This window comes from Mya arenaria, chromosome 11, assembly GCF_026914265.1.
Source record: "Mya arenaria isolate MELC-2E11 chromosome 11, ASM2691426v1".
NCBI classification, from domain to species: Eukaryota; Metazoa; Mollusca; class Bivalvia; order Myida; family Myidae; genus Mya; species Mya arenaria.
Genome location: NC_069132.1, coordinates 18,052,370 through 18,069,970, shown reverse-complemented (window position 1 = coordinate 18,069,970; position 17,601 = coordinate 18,052,370). Strand labels below are relative to the sequence as shown.

At 38.7% G+C, this 17,601-nt stretch overlaps 1 protein-coding gene across 2 annotated transcripts in view; it reads right to left on the bottom strand.

Annotated features, from left to right (window-relative positions):
- Positions 1–701: 701 nt before the first annotated feature.
- Positions 702–17,601, bottom strand: part of LOC128207637 (uncharacterized) — a 39,553-nt gene continuing 22,653 nt past the window's right edge. The window contains exons 1-2 of one of the 2 annotated variants that reach the window (XM_052910679.1): positions 6,863–7,020; positions 702–4,989 (exon numbers count right to left, since the gene is read on the bottom strand). In XM_052910679.1, coding sequence (XP_052766639.1) covers positions 2,926–3,984 — 1,059 coding nt within the window. In that variant the 5' untranslated portion in view covers positions 3,985–4,989; positions 6,863–7,020 and the 3' untranslated portion in view covers positions 702–2,925. Of the gene's footprint in view, positions 4,990–6,862; positions 7,021–17,601 lie in introns of those variants that run through there. The other variant, XM_052910680.1, reaches the window with a different exon arrangement.

Genomic DNA, 17,601 nt, shown 5'->3' with positions numbered 1-17,601 from the left:
CCTTTCTTGTTATATACCTACATCACTGTTATAGGTGAAACTAAAAGGTTATTATAAGATTAATTAGACAACCAAATGCTACAGATGTGAAATTATAACAATTTACATTTTATTTATTTTCTTTATTTGAACAATACACGAACATGCATATCACAGGTCGGAAGAAATATTGCAGACAGTTACTGTAGACATCAAACATTCATTTCCATTTTACCTTTGAACAGTGTGCCGAAAACAAGAACATATAAAATGGGTATGTATAATATTGAACAATTTTTATACGCAGAGGTTAATTTATAGTTGTAGAAAATTTGGCTAAAATAATCAGCCACTGTTTTTGGTTGATGTCCTGTTCTGCTTTCAAATACAGTGAACGAAATAAACAAATACATGTACACTTATCAAATAAGACAAATTAATTCGAGTGCACAGCGTAAAGCAATCGTAACTCCATATAAATAAAGACGTTTGACGTTGGACCCTGAAAATGTATAACAGATTATATATAAAGATTAATAACCTAACAATTAATACTTCAAAAAGTATAACTGGAAATGATTGTTCAAGTGCATTTTGTGAATATCAACTAGCATGCATCTATACATATATATATATATATATATATATATATATATATATATATATATATATATATATATATATATATATAAACATATACATATATTTAAGAAATAGTACCATGACAGATATATGTTTATATACAACCCTTCATAAGACAGAATGGGTTTTGAAACAAGCATAATGGAACACAAATTAACAACTTCTAATACTGTTGTAAGTAGGAGAATATAATCGTATTCTCTATGGACTCGTTCCAAAAACACACTGCCTAAAACAATCGAAAGGTGCAAACTTAAACTCACAAGTAGGTCAGTAGTGGTATCACAGGCTGACCTATAGAAATTCAAGTACATTTGATTATATAATAGAAATACAAACTTTTGATATCGTTGGAAACCCGACATAAGTGCGTACATGAGGTATCGTTATAATAGTAAGTAAAATATACGAGAACATGAACAAAATGGTTCTTTAAAGTTTAATATAATTTAAAACTTTAAATTAAATGCACTAGAACTAAACGCCGATCGGTAAAGTTAAAACAGAGTATCGTCACTCAATACCATCTTACTTTTATCAACTTGCAATACTATTCAAGGTTTTTGTTTCGGAAAAAATATAGCATTTTTAAATACAATTCCTTCCACACAGAGACTTGTTGAACAAGATATACATCCTAGTGGTTTACTTTCAGAACGCAAACATTGTGCAATATACAGATTTAAAAGATGAAATACAAAATTCTTTGTAAAGATCGTTTTAAATGATATCCTGGCACCTTACCATTAACGAGAAGATCAGATAAGCTGGATTCCGAGGAGGCAAAACATTACAAGCTAAGTAAATCTTTTGCCGAACAATGATATAACTTCGGCAAAATTTCATCGTAAATCGAACTCAAACTTGTCGTTAAAGGAAAGTTATTATTTTCTGAATTTCACAAACTGTTCTGTGATAGATTTTAGTTGTAAAGCATTACGATTGTTGTTTTTTCTTAGTTCTTAAAGTGGATTTTTTTACTCGTTGGTCCAAACCGATTTTGGGCATTTTCAAATGCGCGTTCTCCTTTTAACTTTCGTTATTTTGATCAAGTTTGGAAGAGAACATGCTCGTCATGTCTCTTCTTAATGCAGGATTTACGGGCGGGCTCTATTATGCATTTCACTCTCTTGAACTCACTTTAATATTTCAAACTCAATGAAAACGTCTCAATCTTGATATCTAGCTACAGTATTTTTTTGTTATTGGTCGTGGTTTTACCTTCAATAATATATAGACATCAAGTATGATGAGATAAAGGGTTGGAGTTTTAAATGCATCGAATATAGAGAGTACATACCTAGTTTTCATTCACTTACATGTACTGTTATTCGCTAAACTGTTGTCAAATGTTACATATGGCACACAAAATGTGCATATACTTTTATGCGAAGTTTTCTGCATTTTTTAATATAGAAACGGTCTTTAATCACCGTGAGAGTTGTCTTACAGTAATACACTCTAGATCCTTACACCAATCTAGCAATGTAACGTTTAATTTGTAAATCAATACGGCAATCGAAGACAGCTATATTATCTTCAGTTCTCTGAAATCTGATATCAGCGTAATTAATTTGTTAAGATATGGATTTCACAAATATCTCCCCACTAAAACACTTCTGACGTAATACCCGAAACTGAATGTAATTAAGTGGAGATAAGAACATATTAATGAAATGATCAAAACTGCAGAACCTAACCACCGCATATAATTTTGTTATATGGACGGAAAACTGTAAACATGTTCATATCCATATGTAAACAATAAAGGATAACAATGTCAACATTTACAAATAAACCAATGATCTGCTAGACAGTTCGAGCTTAGCTTGTATCATCGACATGATGTTGATCCTCTTTAGCACCAAATATCGCCCGTAAAGACCTTCCTCAAACGGATAGTTTTATAAACTATTCACTTGTAGTTTCATGTAGACGTCTGCTGACAAAGATCGCCTGTTTCTCTTTTCAACGGTCCTTACCACACACAACAAGTTTCCCAGATAATTCCAGTGTCCATTGAATTGGTAAATGCACCCGTACCGTCTTTTAGCAAGTCAGTTTCTCTTTTCTAAGACACTTGAGATGAATTACGAAGAGGTTCAAGTTTGTGTACATCTTGGCACACATAATTGACACCAAGTATATTGCTAGCTACTAAATGAACATCTGGTATGTTTCCAGTTGTGTCCGTTGTGACTAGGTCCGCTTGGACAAATATTGCAAAATAAATTAATCTGTCTTCAATTTCCTAAAAGAGTTACAGGAAGTTGACAAAACATCGGAATTCATTGTTAAATACATTTACGCCTTAATATGGCCCTCCTTTTGATTGTTATTAATCCACTGCTTAACTTTCCGAGATGGGCTTATCTCAATTGCTCTCGGTGTCGCGTCCATTTCTTCATCATACAAGTCATTTTCACGAGTAATTGCATTTAATGCGTCATCAGTATCACAGCTTTGTTTTGAAGATTGTTTGTGCACATCCGCGTATTTCCGTGAAGTATCCGGCAAATTCCGTGAAGAGTCCGGAATATTCAATGAGGTGTCCGGATCCTTCCGAGAAGTTTCCGGGTGATTCCGTGGTGTATTTTCCCGAGGCTCACTCTCTGAATCTGACGTTCTTCTTGTTCGCCGTTTCTTTTTCTTTTTGTTATTCACCGTAGGATTTGTCCTTAACGGTAAGAGAAGGGCGGCCGTTTGCGACTGTCTTTGATCTGCGTCTCTGCTAGACAGCTGTGCCTTACTGTCCGAATTACTGTGAAATGCGTGTAAAAGAGATTCACTACGACGCAGTGACAGTGCGTTCAATTTGTCTCTATTCTTGTCCCGCCGCGGGCTTTCATCTCTTTCATACCTATCTGATGGGTTCTTGGACGAGAATATACTTGGGAGTTTGGAGACCTTTTCCTCGACATCCGTAGATCCGACATCTGAGCTCTCCTGGTCTGTATTCGAGTGACGCTTGTTGTAGCTGTTAAACTCAACATTAGTGCGGTTCATGTCCAGATGAGAGGGACAGCTAGGCGAGCGGCAGTAGGAGGACCGCAGCTCGCGTGTCATGTTCCGGTGCCGCATGGCACGAGAGCCAGGAAGACTCGCAATACTCGTTGAATTGGCGCGGTCGATGGTCGGAAACTTCACGGGGCTACTGGACAACGATAGGGCGGGAACGCTTCCTCGTGTTGTCAGTACCTTCCGTTCATGTGGAGAAGAGTTACAAAAATCACTAGGGTCCGTTTCACTTCCGATTGAAATGGCACTCTTTCGCGATATTGGCGGAAACAACGACTCTTCCATGGTCTGGTGGTGGGTCAAGGTCGCCCCCGCGAGGTCAGCGCCTATGTACACCGGGGGCATGTTGCAATGCCCCTATGAAACATGTCAAACAGTTTGAAATCAGTCCGATGTTTAAGCTCTAGATCCGTCCGTTTACTATTAAGTGTATTTAACGTTTTCCATCTTACGGAACACGACGTGGGGGACTGGCGTTCCTTGTCGTGGAGAGGTGCCTTTCAGCACTAACGAGTCTCTTGTCGTGGAGAGGTGCCTTTCAGTACTAACGAGTCTCTTGTCGTGGAGAGGTGCCTTTTAGCACTAACGAGTCTCTTGTCGTGGAGAGGTGCCTTTCAGTACTAACGAGTCTCTTGTCGTGGAGAGGTGCCTTTAGCACTAACGAGTCTCTTGTCGTGGAGGGGTGCCTTTTAGCACTAACGAGTCTCTTGTCGCGGAGAGGTGCCTTTCAGTACTAACGAGTCTCTTGTCGTGGAGAGGTGCCTTTCAGTACTAACGAGTCTCTTGTCGCGGAGAGGTGCCTTTTAGCACTAACGAGTGTCTTGTCGTGGAGAGGTGCCTTTCAGCACTAACGAGTCTCTTGTCGTGGAGAGGTGCCTTTCAGCACTAACGAGTCTCTTGTCGTGGAGAGGTGCCTTTCAGCACTAACGAGTCTCTTGTCGTGGAGAGAGGTGCCTTTCAGCACTAACGAGTCTCTTGTCGTGGAGAGGTGCCTTTAGCACTAAGGAGTCTCTTGTCGTGGAGAGGTGCCTTTCAGCACTAACGAGTCTCTTGTCGTGGAGAGAGGTGCCTTTCAGCACTTACGAGGAGAGGTGCCTTCCTTTCAGCACTAATGAGTCTCTTGTCGTGGAGAGGTGCTTTTCAGCAGTCACGAGTCTCTTGTCGTGGAGAGGTGTCTTTCAGTACTAACGAGTCTCTTGTCGTGGAGAGAGGTGCTTTTCAGCAGTCACGAGTCTCTTGTCGTGGAGAGGTGTCTTTCAGTACTAACGAGTCTCTTGTCGTGGAGAGAGGTGCCTTTCAGCACTAATGAGTCTCTTGTCGTGGAGAGGTGCTATTCAACAGAGTTTTTTCCTGAAAATATAAAACAATTTTCTTTGTTATAGAAAGCATCCAATATCTGTATATCAAAATACATTTAACACTCTCTAACAGTTATATATATATATATATATATATATATATATATATATATATATATATATATATATATATATATATATATATATATATATATATATATATATATATATATATATATATATATAGCTAAAGTCTTACCCGGAAGTACCTGAATCTTGTTAGATGCATTGTAAACGCAATAAATAAATCCTCTGATATGAATATTACTGTGATTACTCCTATACTCTCTCATGTTCTACTTATTATAACTGTAGGCTGTTGTACATTGGAAGATGTGTATCGTTATAGCCCACTTTCATAACACCAGTGCATTATCATAATGGCCTTGACCATTAATTTCTCGTCTGAAACAAAACTTCCAAATCCCACAACTACCATTGCCAAGAATTAGTCTCTATTCCATACCGTATGACACGTGAGGCTGCAATAAAATAAAGCAATTATTATCTACTGATTGGTAATAAAGCCGACAGTTTCATTGGTGTACCAAATAAAGAATGTATCAGGATCAATTCGACTGACCCAATACATTCTACAGCCCTGGATGTATGTCAGGCTATACGAGTATTACCTATCAAACGTTATTGCTCGTAAAAACGAGGGATTTTCCGCAACGAAACGAACATAAATTATTTAAAGGGCAAGTTCTGAGAACCTTTAAGCGATTTTTCTCACGCAGATTTAGATTTAATTGAGCATTAATGATCTCTTTTGAAAACAGAAGACAAAAAACCGACATATTTTGTATAATAATACATCATGGCGTGAGTTATAAAATATTAAATGCCAGTGGTAGGTATGTCAGACGTGACGTCAGACATGCTGTCAATGTTCCGAACAAGAGTGCAAGAGGGGGCAAACTTTGGCCGACGATACCCTTTAAAGCCTGGGAAAACTACGGACGCCCTTGAATGGTGCCCATATATGGAGGGCAGACATCGTACATTGTCCCATGTGACGCGTTCGTGTTCAAAGACCAGTAATGAACCTATAAGCGGATTAGCAAGACCTCCTACCAAAGTTTAGGGTCGTAGTTAAACTCAAGTACTGATTTATATATATTTTATATAAAGTCTTACGTAAATATTTTGTTAGTGTTAGAGCTAACCCTAACCTTTCTGTTTACCAACAATAAAAACTCAGAATATCATATAATATTTTAATCGTTTTTGATATTTATTCGTTAAAACTACTTACTGTGAGTTGAAGTATGGTCACATCGAGGGGTGAAAGCGAAAAGGTTCTATCTGCTTCTTTATTTAATGTCACTTAGAACCTTTTCGCATTCACCCCTCGACAGAGATGTCCACATTGAGCAATAGTATTCAACTATTATTGTAAACATTAAGCCCGCCAGAAGAAACACCCCAGCTGAACATCTAGCAACAGACTGGGATCAGACGAAGTGTACAACTGATCGGACCGGGGGTGGGGTTACAATACAATGTTAATCCCTATAATGTTATTATAAAGAATTTCAACATTTTAATCAGATTACGGGATTACTTTAACAGTAATCAGGGCACGCCACTACAGCGTTGAAAATCTTATGTAAGTAAAAGTACATGGAGCGATCAACGGTCAATTTCAATATAATACATTTAATATCTCGAGTGGGTGGGAATTATCCGTCTTGATAATGTAGATCAATTCAAAGTGTTTTTATACTGCCTGAAATCTCTATAATTGTATTTTCAATAACAAACATCGTCACGTACACTGTCAAAACTGTCGGCTCCATACAAGTAAACACACCAGGCTTAGGCTTATCATATTAATATGGACACTGTATTTATGAACTTACTTTCCGTCCGGTACAGGTATATCACTCCCACATCAGGGCACTTTATAAGACTCTATAACATACACAAAACACTACACTAAGTCAACATAATACAATTAATCCTGCCGTTTAAAACAGAACTATTCACAGTGCAAACTGAATCCCAAATGAACTCGTCAATAATACGTCTGGTGGATAGCTCGATTTCCATTCAATGAAAGCCGAGCTCGTCAAGCCGGCTTCATTCATTAAACTACTGGATTGGTTCTGCTATGGTCAAAAACCGATGACGTTACAAATCGTTACCAATCAGACTAAATCGATATTTTTATCAAGGAAAGTGAACACTCACACCCCGAAAAAAAAAGTGTGTGTTTTTTACATGAAATAAAATTTAATGTTTTATGTAAAATGAACTTCTACACGTCAAGAAATATGAAACGAAATGACGTTTATTGAAGTAACCTTCACCGCGGCTGTTCCCACGGGTCATGTAAGACATGTCGTAGAGAATGAAATATGGTGTAAGATTAAGCCAATCTTAACCAAAAAATGTCCATAGGCGATAGATAGTAAGTCATACATTTGATAGGATCGCCGGTAGAGGGTGGACATTTCCAGGGTTGTCCATCTTCGTTTTGCGTATGCTGAATCATACAGTTCTACAGTTTACAGTTTATTTCCAAATACATTTAGACAAAATTGCCCATGCGCATCAAATAATATGTAGACATGCACAACTATAATGGTAGCTTCGATTCGAGATTAACGAATTAATAACATTCATGTTTTACATTTTTGATAATAAGATGTATTTCAATATTCTCATGTAGTTTGACAAAATAATGACATCTTACAGAATTGGAAATACAATTTTGCTATTATTTCGTAAGTCTGTCTAAGGACTTTCAAAACGAAATTTTAAGTTAGTCTGGAACTGGTTATTCGACCCATAAGGACACTACAAGGTATAAAAGTAATATTCCATAGTGTTTACATCACTTGCCATTCTAATGTTTATACTAGTAATCTGTATTAACGAACAATTACTTTTTCAAGGAAAAACTGAACTTGAGGGCAGCGAACACGCTTGGACCAGTTTCAACTTCAACCATCTACCCTATATGCACTGGTAACAGCAATAGTTTAGCAGTTCTTGGGATCCGTTCAGAGAAAATGCCGTCGTGTTGTACGATAATAATTCACTAAATTACTAACTGGATACTTATTCGCTAATATGGTTAACGAATAGTACAAAGTTCCCCCGCAAAGATTGAAGCCATTAATAATGGATGTGACTCGTGGAAGCACTGTTACAGGAGTTCACGAAATTTGCCCATTTCACTCATTTACAAACATTCAATAATCTATCATATAAAAGTCTTAAGCATGTACAATGTGACGCTTGCCAAAATTTCGGTTCACAACATGGTATTAAGTATGATAAAATATTTGCAAGTGATTAGTGCCTAATGATTCATAACTTATATCACCAGAGAATGCTTGATAATACCGCCTGTCATTTATATAAATTGCCTGCAATTCTTCGAGCCATTAATGGTGTATATCGACATTTCAAATCTTTAACATTGATATGCAATATTTCAAAACCGGTCTAAATATAATGGAAATTAGAATTATTACTACCGATATCAATTGAAGATTGCAAAATTACAGACTAATTAAGTTTAATTATGATATTTCAAATTGAGTAGAAAAACGGAAAAAATATCATTAAAGTAAATGATAAGCTACATTGTCGATAGACAAACAAACACAATTATGCACTTTTATATTCGATTTAGTTGTTAAGTAGTAATACATGTCATTTAATCTAAAATAATTTCAATTCTGTTAGAAATGATCAGTTAAAGAAACAAATCTCTTCTGCAATAAGATGAACAGCATCTTGCGTAAGTCTATTTACCAGACTGACCATGTGACCATGGCTGGTCCTGATCAAGGATTATCACTCTGAATCAAGAGTCGCAATGAAGGTCTAAAACACTGAATCAAGAGTCGCAATGAAGGTCTAAAACACTGAATCAAGAGTCACAATGAAGGTCTAAAACTCTGAATCAAGAGTCGCAATGAAGGTCTGAAACTCTAAATCAAGAGTCGCAATGAAAACCTCAAAGTCTGAATCAAGAACCGTAATGAAAGCCTCAAAGTCTGAATCAAGAACCGTAATGAAAGCCTCAAAGTCTGAATCAAGAGTCGCAATGAAGGTCTAAAACTTTGAATCAAGAGTCGTAATGAAGGTCTAAAACTCTGAATCAAGAGTCGCAATGAAAGCCTCAAAGTATGAATCAAGAACGGTAATGAAAGCCTCAAAGTCTGAATCAAGAACGGTAATGAAAGCCTCAAAGTCTGAATCAAGAGTCGCAATGAAGGTCTAAAACTCTGAATCAACAGTCACAATGAAGGCCTAAAACTCTGAATCAAGAACCGTAATGAAAGCCTCAAAGTCTGAATCAAGAGTCGACATGAAGGCCTAAAACTCTGAAATAAAAGTCGCAATGAAGGTCTAAAACTCTGAATCAAGAGTCGAAATGAAGGCCTAAAACTCTGAAATAAAAGTCGCAATGAAGGTCTAAAACTCTGAATCAAGAGTCGCAATAAAAGCCTCAAAGTCTGAATCGAGAGTCGCAAGAAAGCCTCAAAGTCTGAATCGAGAGTCGCAATGAAAGCCTCAAAGTCTGAATCGAGAGTAGGAATGAAGGTCTAAAACTCTGAATCGAGAGTCGCAATGAAAGCCTCAAAGTCTGACCCAAGAACCGTAATGAAAGCCTCAAAGTCTGAATCAAGAGCCGAAATGAAGGTCTATCTCTCTAAATCAAATACCACAATGGTGGCCGTACACTCTGTATCCAGACCCGCAGTGAAGGCCAATCACTCTGAATCAAGTACCACATTGGGTGTCGTACACACTGAATAAAGTACCACAATGGGGACGTACACTCTGAATCAAGTACCACAATGGGGCCGAACACTCTGAATCAAGTACCATAATGGGGGACGAACACTCTGAATCAAGTTCCACAATGGGGAACGAACACTCTGAATCAAGTACCACAATGGGAACGAACACTCTGAATCAAGTACCACAATGGGGACGAACACTCTGAATCAAGTACCACAATGGGAGACGAACACTCTGAATCAAGTACCACAATGGGGACGAACACTCTGAATCAAGTACCACAATGGGGACGAACACTCTGAATCAAGTACCACAGTGAGAGCCAAAAATATAATTTCTTGATTAGTATACACCGGTATGTTGTACTCGAACAAGATGATCCGTATAGGTCTTAGAATGGCTTGTTTCAAAACACAACAGGTACACATTGTTATATAGCATTATTAATGACCAATTTATGGATTGAATGATGAATAATGACTTTGCACAACACATGTATTGTCAAATATAACATTTATTTCCAACATTTTAGCTACTATGGAATGCTTGCTTTGGGAAGTCTTTGGATCAAAACAATAGTTTCTCAGTAATTGTTTACAATTTCTTTTCAAGTCTGCTGAGCCGCAGGTCAATACAACCCCGGAAGTGCAAGTGTAACCCGAACCAGCCTGGCAGATCGGCGTCCGGGATAATTGTACATTAACCGAGTTATACTAAAATACCTCTTACTCATACAAATTGACCTGCGTCAATCTTAAAAAGACTTGGAAAGTGTAAACACAAAATTACGCAGTTATAAATAACACTATCATTAAGAGATCACAAAAACCCCCACACTATTTGTTTTAGCACGATGTCAGTTTGAAGCATATTATACAAAACATATTGTATACATCGCGTCGTAACCGAAACATGTAGAGTATACATCGCGTCGTAACCGAAACATGTAGACTATACATCGCGTCGTAACCGAAACATGTATTGTATACATCGCGTCGTTACCGAAACATGTAGAGTATACATCGCGTCGTAACCGAAACATGTAGAGTATACATCGCGTCGTAACCGAAACATGTAGACTATACATCGCGTCGTAACCGAAACATGTAGAGTATACATCGCGTCGTTACCGAAACATGTAGAGTATACATCGCGTCGTAACCGAAACATGTAGAGTATACATCGCGTCGTAACCGAAACATGTAGAGTATACATCGCGTCGTAACCGAAACATGTAGAGTATACATCGCGTCGTTACCGAAACATGTAGAGTATACATCGCGTCGTTACCGAAACATGTAGAGTATACATCGCGTCGTAACCGAAACATGTAGAGTATACATCGCGTCGTAACCGAAACATGTAGAGTATACATCGCGTCGTAACCGAAACATGTAGAGTATACATCGCGTCGTTACCGAAACATGTAGAGTATACATCGCGTCGTTACCGAAACATGTAGAGTATACATCGCGTCGTAACCGAAACATGTAGAGTATACATCGCGTCGTTACCGAAACATGTAGAGTATACATCGCGTCGTAACCGAAACATGTAGAGTATACATCGCGTCGTAACCGAAACATGTATAGTATACATCGCGTCGTAACCGAAACATGTAGAGTATACATCGCGTCGTTACCGAAACATGTAGAGTATACATCGCGTCGTAACCGAAACATGTATAGTATACATCGCGTCGTAACCGAAACATGTATAGTATACATCGCGTCGTAACCGAAACATGTAGAGTATACATCGCGTCGTTACCGAAACATGTAGAGTATACATCGCGTCGTAACCGAAACATGTAGACTATACATCGCGTCGTAACCGAAACATGTAGACTATACATCGCGTCGTTACCGAAACATGTATAGTATACATCGCGTCGTAACCGAAACATGTATAGTATACATCGCGTCGTAACCGAAACATGTATAGTATACATCGCGTCGTTACCGAAACATGTAGAGTATACATCGCGTCGTAACCGAAACATGTAGAGTATACATCGCGTCGTAACCGAAACATGTAGAGTATACATCGCGTCGTAACCGAAACATGTAGAGTATACATCGCGTCGTAACCGAAACATGTAGAGTATACATCGCGTCGTAACCGAAACATGTAGAGTATACATCGCGTCGTTACCGAAACATGTAGAGTATACATCGCGTCGTTACCGAAACATGTAGAGTATACATCGCGTCGTAACCGAAACATGTAGAGTATACATCGCGTCGTAACCGAAACATGTATAGTATACATCGCGTCGTAACCGAAACATGTAGAGTATACATCGCGTCGTAACCGAAACATGTAGAGTATACATCGCGTCGTAACCGAAACATGTATAGTATACATCGCGTCGTAACCGAAACATGTAGAGTATACATCGCGTCGTTACCGAAACATGTAGAGTATACATCGCGTCGTTACCGAAACATGTAGAGTATACATCGCGTCGTAACCGAAACATGTAGAGTATACATCGCGTCGTAACCGAAACATGTAGAGTATACATCGCGTCGTAACCGAAACATGTAGAGTATACATCGCGTCGTAACCGAAACATGTAGAGTATACATCGCGTCGTTACCGAAACATGTAGGGTATACATCGCGTCGTTACCGAAACATGTAGGGTATACATCGCGTCGTAACCGAAACATGTAGAGTATACATCGCGTCGTAACCGAAACATGTAGAGTATACATCGCGTCGTAACCGAAACATGTAGAGTATACATCGCGTCGTTACCGAAACATGTAGAGTATACATCGCGTCGTAACCGAAACATGTAGAGTATACATCGCGTCGTAACCGAAACATGTAGAGTATACATCGCGTCGTAACCGAAACATGTAGAGTATACATCGCGTCGTAACCGAAACATGTAGAGTATACATCGTGTCGTAACCGAAACATGTAGAGTATACATCGCGTCGTAACCGAAACATGTAGAGTATACATCGCGTCGTTACCGAAACATGTATAGTATACATCGCGTCGTTACCGAAACATGTATAGTATACATCGCGTCGAAACCGAAACATGTAGAGTATACATCGCGTCGTTACCGAAACATGTATAGTATACATCGCGTCGAAACCGAAACATGTATAGTATACATCGCGTCGTTACCGAAACATGTATAGTATACATCGCGTCGTTACCGAAACATGTAGAGTATACATCGCGTCGTTACCGAAACATGTATACTATACATCGCGTCGAAACCGAAACATGTAGAGTATACATCGCGATGTTACCGAAACATGTAGAGTATACATCGCGATGTTACCGAAACATGTAGAGTATACATAGCGTCGTTACCGAAACATGTAGAGTATACATCGCGTCGTTACCGAAACATGTAGGGTATACATCGCGTCGTTACCGAAACATGTAGAGTATACATCGCGTCGTAACCGAAACATGTAGAGTATACATCGCGTCGTTACCGAAACATGTAGAGTATACATCGCGTCGTTACCGAAACATGTAGAGTATACATAGCGTCGTTACCGAAACATGTAGGGTATACATCGCGTCGTTACCGAAACATGTAGAGTATACATCGCGTCGTAACCGAAACATGTATAGTATACATCGCGTCGTAATCGAATAAAGGATTAAAATTCGACATGTTGCATTTTATCGGGATATGGTATGCAATGGCGCAGTTTAAAATGTTGGTGGAGTCCTTCGGACTCCACCCATTTTGAACAGCCCCATTGCATACCATACCCCGATAAAATGCAACATGTCGAATTTTAATACTTATATTTACATTCATTAAAATCTACACTTCTGCTTAAATAAATTGATTATTCAAGAGCATTTTCTCTTTTCTTTCTCTCGTTGTTCTCAACGGTGGGTAAATTAGAACAGCTATCGTAACCTAATTGTATACGACAATGAATGCACAGATAAAATAGTTCCTTACTTATATGTTTATTTTCTATCTTTTCAAGGTCAAGAATATTATGAATACGTATTTTTGCATACAATGTGTGTTTTCGGTCCGTTATCGTGGTGTATTAAAACGCAAAAACCCGGGCGTTATCGGTAGAAAACGGTCATTATTCAGTAAATTCACGTGCCGTTAATGCCCGGTTTTTTGTTTTACATATGCGCTTTCAGGGCCCGCATCATAACAATGAAGGCTGAGCGACCTGGTTTCTGACCGAAAGTTGGTCAACGATGCAAACTTTTGCACAAAAACATATTTTAGAATATATAATGTAGCTGCATACAAATACCAAAACAGGAAATAAACCACAAAAGTCATATAACTTACATATTTTCTGATGAGTTGTCTTTCCTGGCAAGCTGATGTGTTTACCAAATAGTTTTTTTCTGCAGTTGTTTTGACTATTAAAAGCACTAAATTATGTCTAAAACGACTAACTCCTCCGAACATTTAGTTATTTCTGTCGATTTTATTCAGAACATACGACTTATATGGACATTATTCCACTATGTCGTATGCAATGAACAAAGAAATTTCAAATATTTTTTCTCTGATGCTGAAGATGCTGTACATTTTTTCAAGAACATGTTTACAAAATTTTCAGGTTTAAATTAGTTATCAAAACAAATAATGGTTAAAGTAGGACTGAATAGGTAATTAATTGATTACCCAATAGGTATTGTGTGTAAATAATCCCAGTAATCCAGTCACTTTGCGAAAAACAACACTTTCAAAACGAATGAACACTGCAAAAAATGGCGTAGAAACAAATGCAGCTGCCGAGTTATGTTGCGGCCCGAATCGAGCTTAATGTAAAACTTTTTCAATGACATCAGTCATGACGTCATACAAGCACCCGTTATAGAGGTTATTTTGAACTAACTGTTTTTGCATTTTCGTGACATTTAACAGCATTTTTAAACACAAACGTTTCTTCAACTGTTCCATCCATCATGAAATTATCTACATTAAAATCAATCAAATAATCGTTGCTTATTTTGTTTTAACTGCTTTACTGCAGATTACAGTTTTGCATGTTGCCAATAATTGTACTACGATTTCATTAAAAAATAAATAGTTCCGTAGTAAATATGCCCCGCCCCTTGGTATTATTGCGCCCAATGACAGGACAGAAGTATCGAACAAACGCAGGCGATATCGATGGGAAATGCCATTGCACTTTATACAGAAATAAAGTGCAATTGATAAACAACAACCATCGTTAAGGAATGAAGTGTGAATGTAAATATACATGTATAGTATACATCGCGTCGTTACCGAAACATGTAGAGTATACATCGTGTCGTAACCGAATCATGTAGACTATACATCGCGTCGTTACCGAAACATGTAGAGTATACATCGCGTCGTTACCGAAACATGTAGGGTATACATCGCGTCGTTACCGAAACATGTAGAGTATACATCGTGTCGTAACCGAAACATAAAGAGTATACATCGCGTCGTATCGAAACATGTAGAGTATACATCGCGATGTTACCGAAACATGTAGACTATACATCGCGATGTTACCGAAACATGTAGAGTATACATCGCGTACTAACCGAAACATGTATAGTATACATCGCGTCGTTACCGAAACATGTATAGTATACATCGCGTCGTAACCGAAACATGTAGAGTATACATCGCGTCGTAACCGAAACATGTAGAGTATACATCGCGTCGTTACCGAAACATGTAGAGTATACATCGCGTACTAACCGAAACATGTATAGTATACATCGCGTCGTTACCGAAACATGTATAGTATACATCGCGTACTAACCGAAACATGTATAGTATACATCGCGTCGTTACCGAAACATGTATAGTATACATCGCGTCGTAACCGAAACATGTAGAGCATACATCGCGTACTAACCGAAACATGTAGAGCATACATCGCGTACTAACCGAAACATGTATTGTATACATCGCGTCGTTACCGAAACATGTAGAGTATACATCGCGTCGTAACCGAAACATGTAGACTATACATCGCGTCGTTACCGAAACATGTAGAGTATACATCGCGTCGTAACCGAAACATGTAGAGTATACATCGCGTCGTAACCGAAACATGTAGAGTATACATCGCGTCGTTACCGAAACATATAGAGTATACATCGCGTCGTTACCGAAACATGTAGAGTATACATCGTGTCGTAACCGAAACACGTAGAGTATACATAGCGTCGTAACCGAAACATGTAGAGTATACATCGCGTCGTAACCGAAACATGTAGAGTATACATCGCGTCGTTACCGAAACATGTAGAGTATACATCGCGTCGTAACCGAAACATATAGAGTATACATCGCGTCGTAACCGAAACATGTAGAGTATACATCGCGTCGTAACCGAAACATGTAGAGTATACATCGCGTCGTTACCGAAACATGTAGAGTATACATCGCGTCGTTACCGAAACATGTAGAGTATACATCGCGTCGTTACCGAAACATGTAGAGTATACATCGCGTCGTAACCGAAACATGTAGACTATACATCGCGTCGTAACCGAAACATGTAGACTATACATCGCGTCGTAACCGAAACATGTAGAGTATACATCGCGTCGTAACCGAAACATGTAGAGTATACATCGCGTCGTTACCGAAACATGTAGAGTATACATCGCGTCGTAACCGAAACATGTAGAGTATACATCGCGTCGTTACCGAAACATGTAGAGTATACATCGCGTCGTTACCGAAACATGTAGAGTATACATCGCGTCGTAACCGAAACATATAGAGTATACATCGCGTCGTAACCGAAACATGTAGACTATACATCGCGTCGTAACCGAAACATATAGACTATACATCGCGTCGTAACCGAAACATATAGAGTATACATCGCGTCGTAACCGAAACATATAGACTATACATCGCGTCGTAACCGAAACATATAGAGTATACATCGCGTCGTAACCGAAACATGTAGACTATACATCGCGTCGTTACCGAAACATGTAGAGTATACATCGTGTCGTAACCGAATCATGTAGACTATACATCGCGTCGTTACCGAAACATGTAGAGTATACATCGCGTCGTAACCGAAACATGTAGACTATACATCGCGTCGTTACCGAAACATGTAGACTATACATCGCGTCGTTACCGAAACATATAGAGTATACATCGCGTCGTAACCGAAACATGTAGAGTATACATCGCGTCGTTACCGAAACATGTAGAGTATACATCGTGTCGTAACCGAATCATGTAGACTATACATCGCGTCGTTACCGAAACATATAGAGTATACATCGCGTCGTAACCGAAACATGTAGAGTATACATCGCGTCGTTACCGAAACATGTAGAGTATACATCGCGTCGTAACCGAAACATGTATAGTATACATCGCGTCGTTACCGAAACATGTAGAGTATACATCGTGTCGTAACCGAATCATGTAGACTATACATCGCGTCGTTACCGAAACATGTAGAGTATACATCGCGTCGTAACCGAAACATGTAGAGTATACATCGTGTCGTAACCGAATCATGTAGACTATACATCGCGTCGTTACCGAATCATGTAGACTATACATCGCGTCGTTACCGAAACATGTATAGTATACATCGCGTCGTTACCGAAACATGTAGAGTATACATCGCGTCGTAACCGAAACATGTAGAGTATACATCGCGTACTAACCGAAACATGTAGAGTATACATCGCGATGTTACCGAAACATGTAGAGTATACATCGCGTCGTTACCGAAACATGTAGACTATACATCGCGTCGTTACCGAAACATGTAGAGTGTACATCGCGTCGTAACCGAAACATGTAGACTATACATCGCGTCGTTACCGAAACATGTATAGTATACATC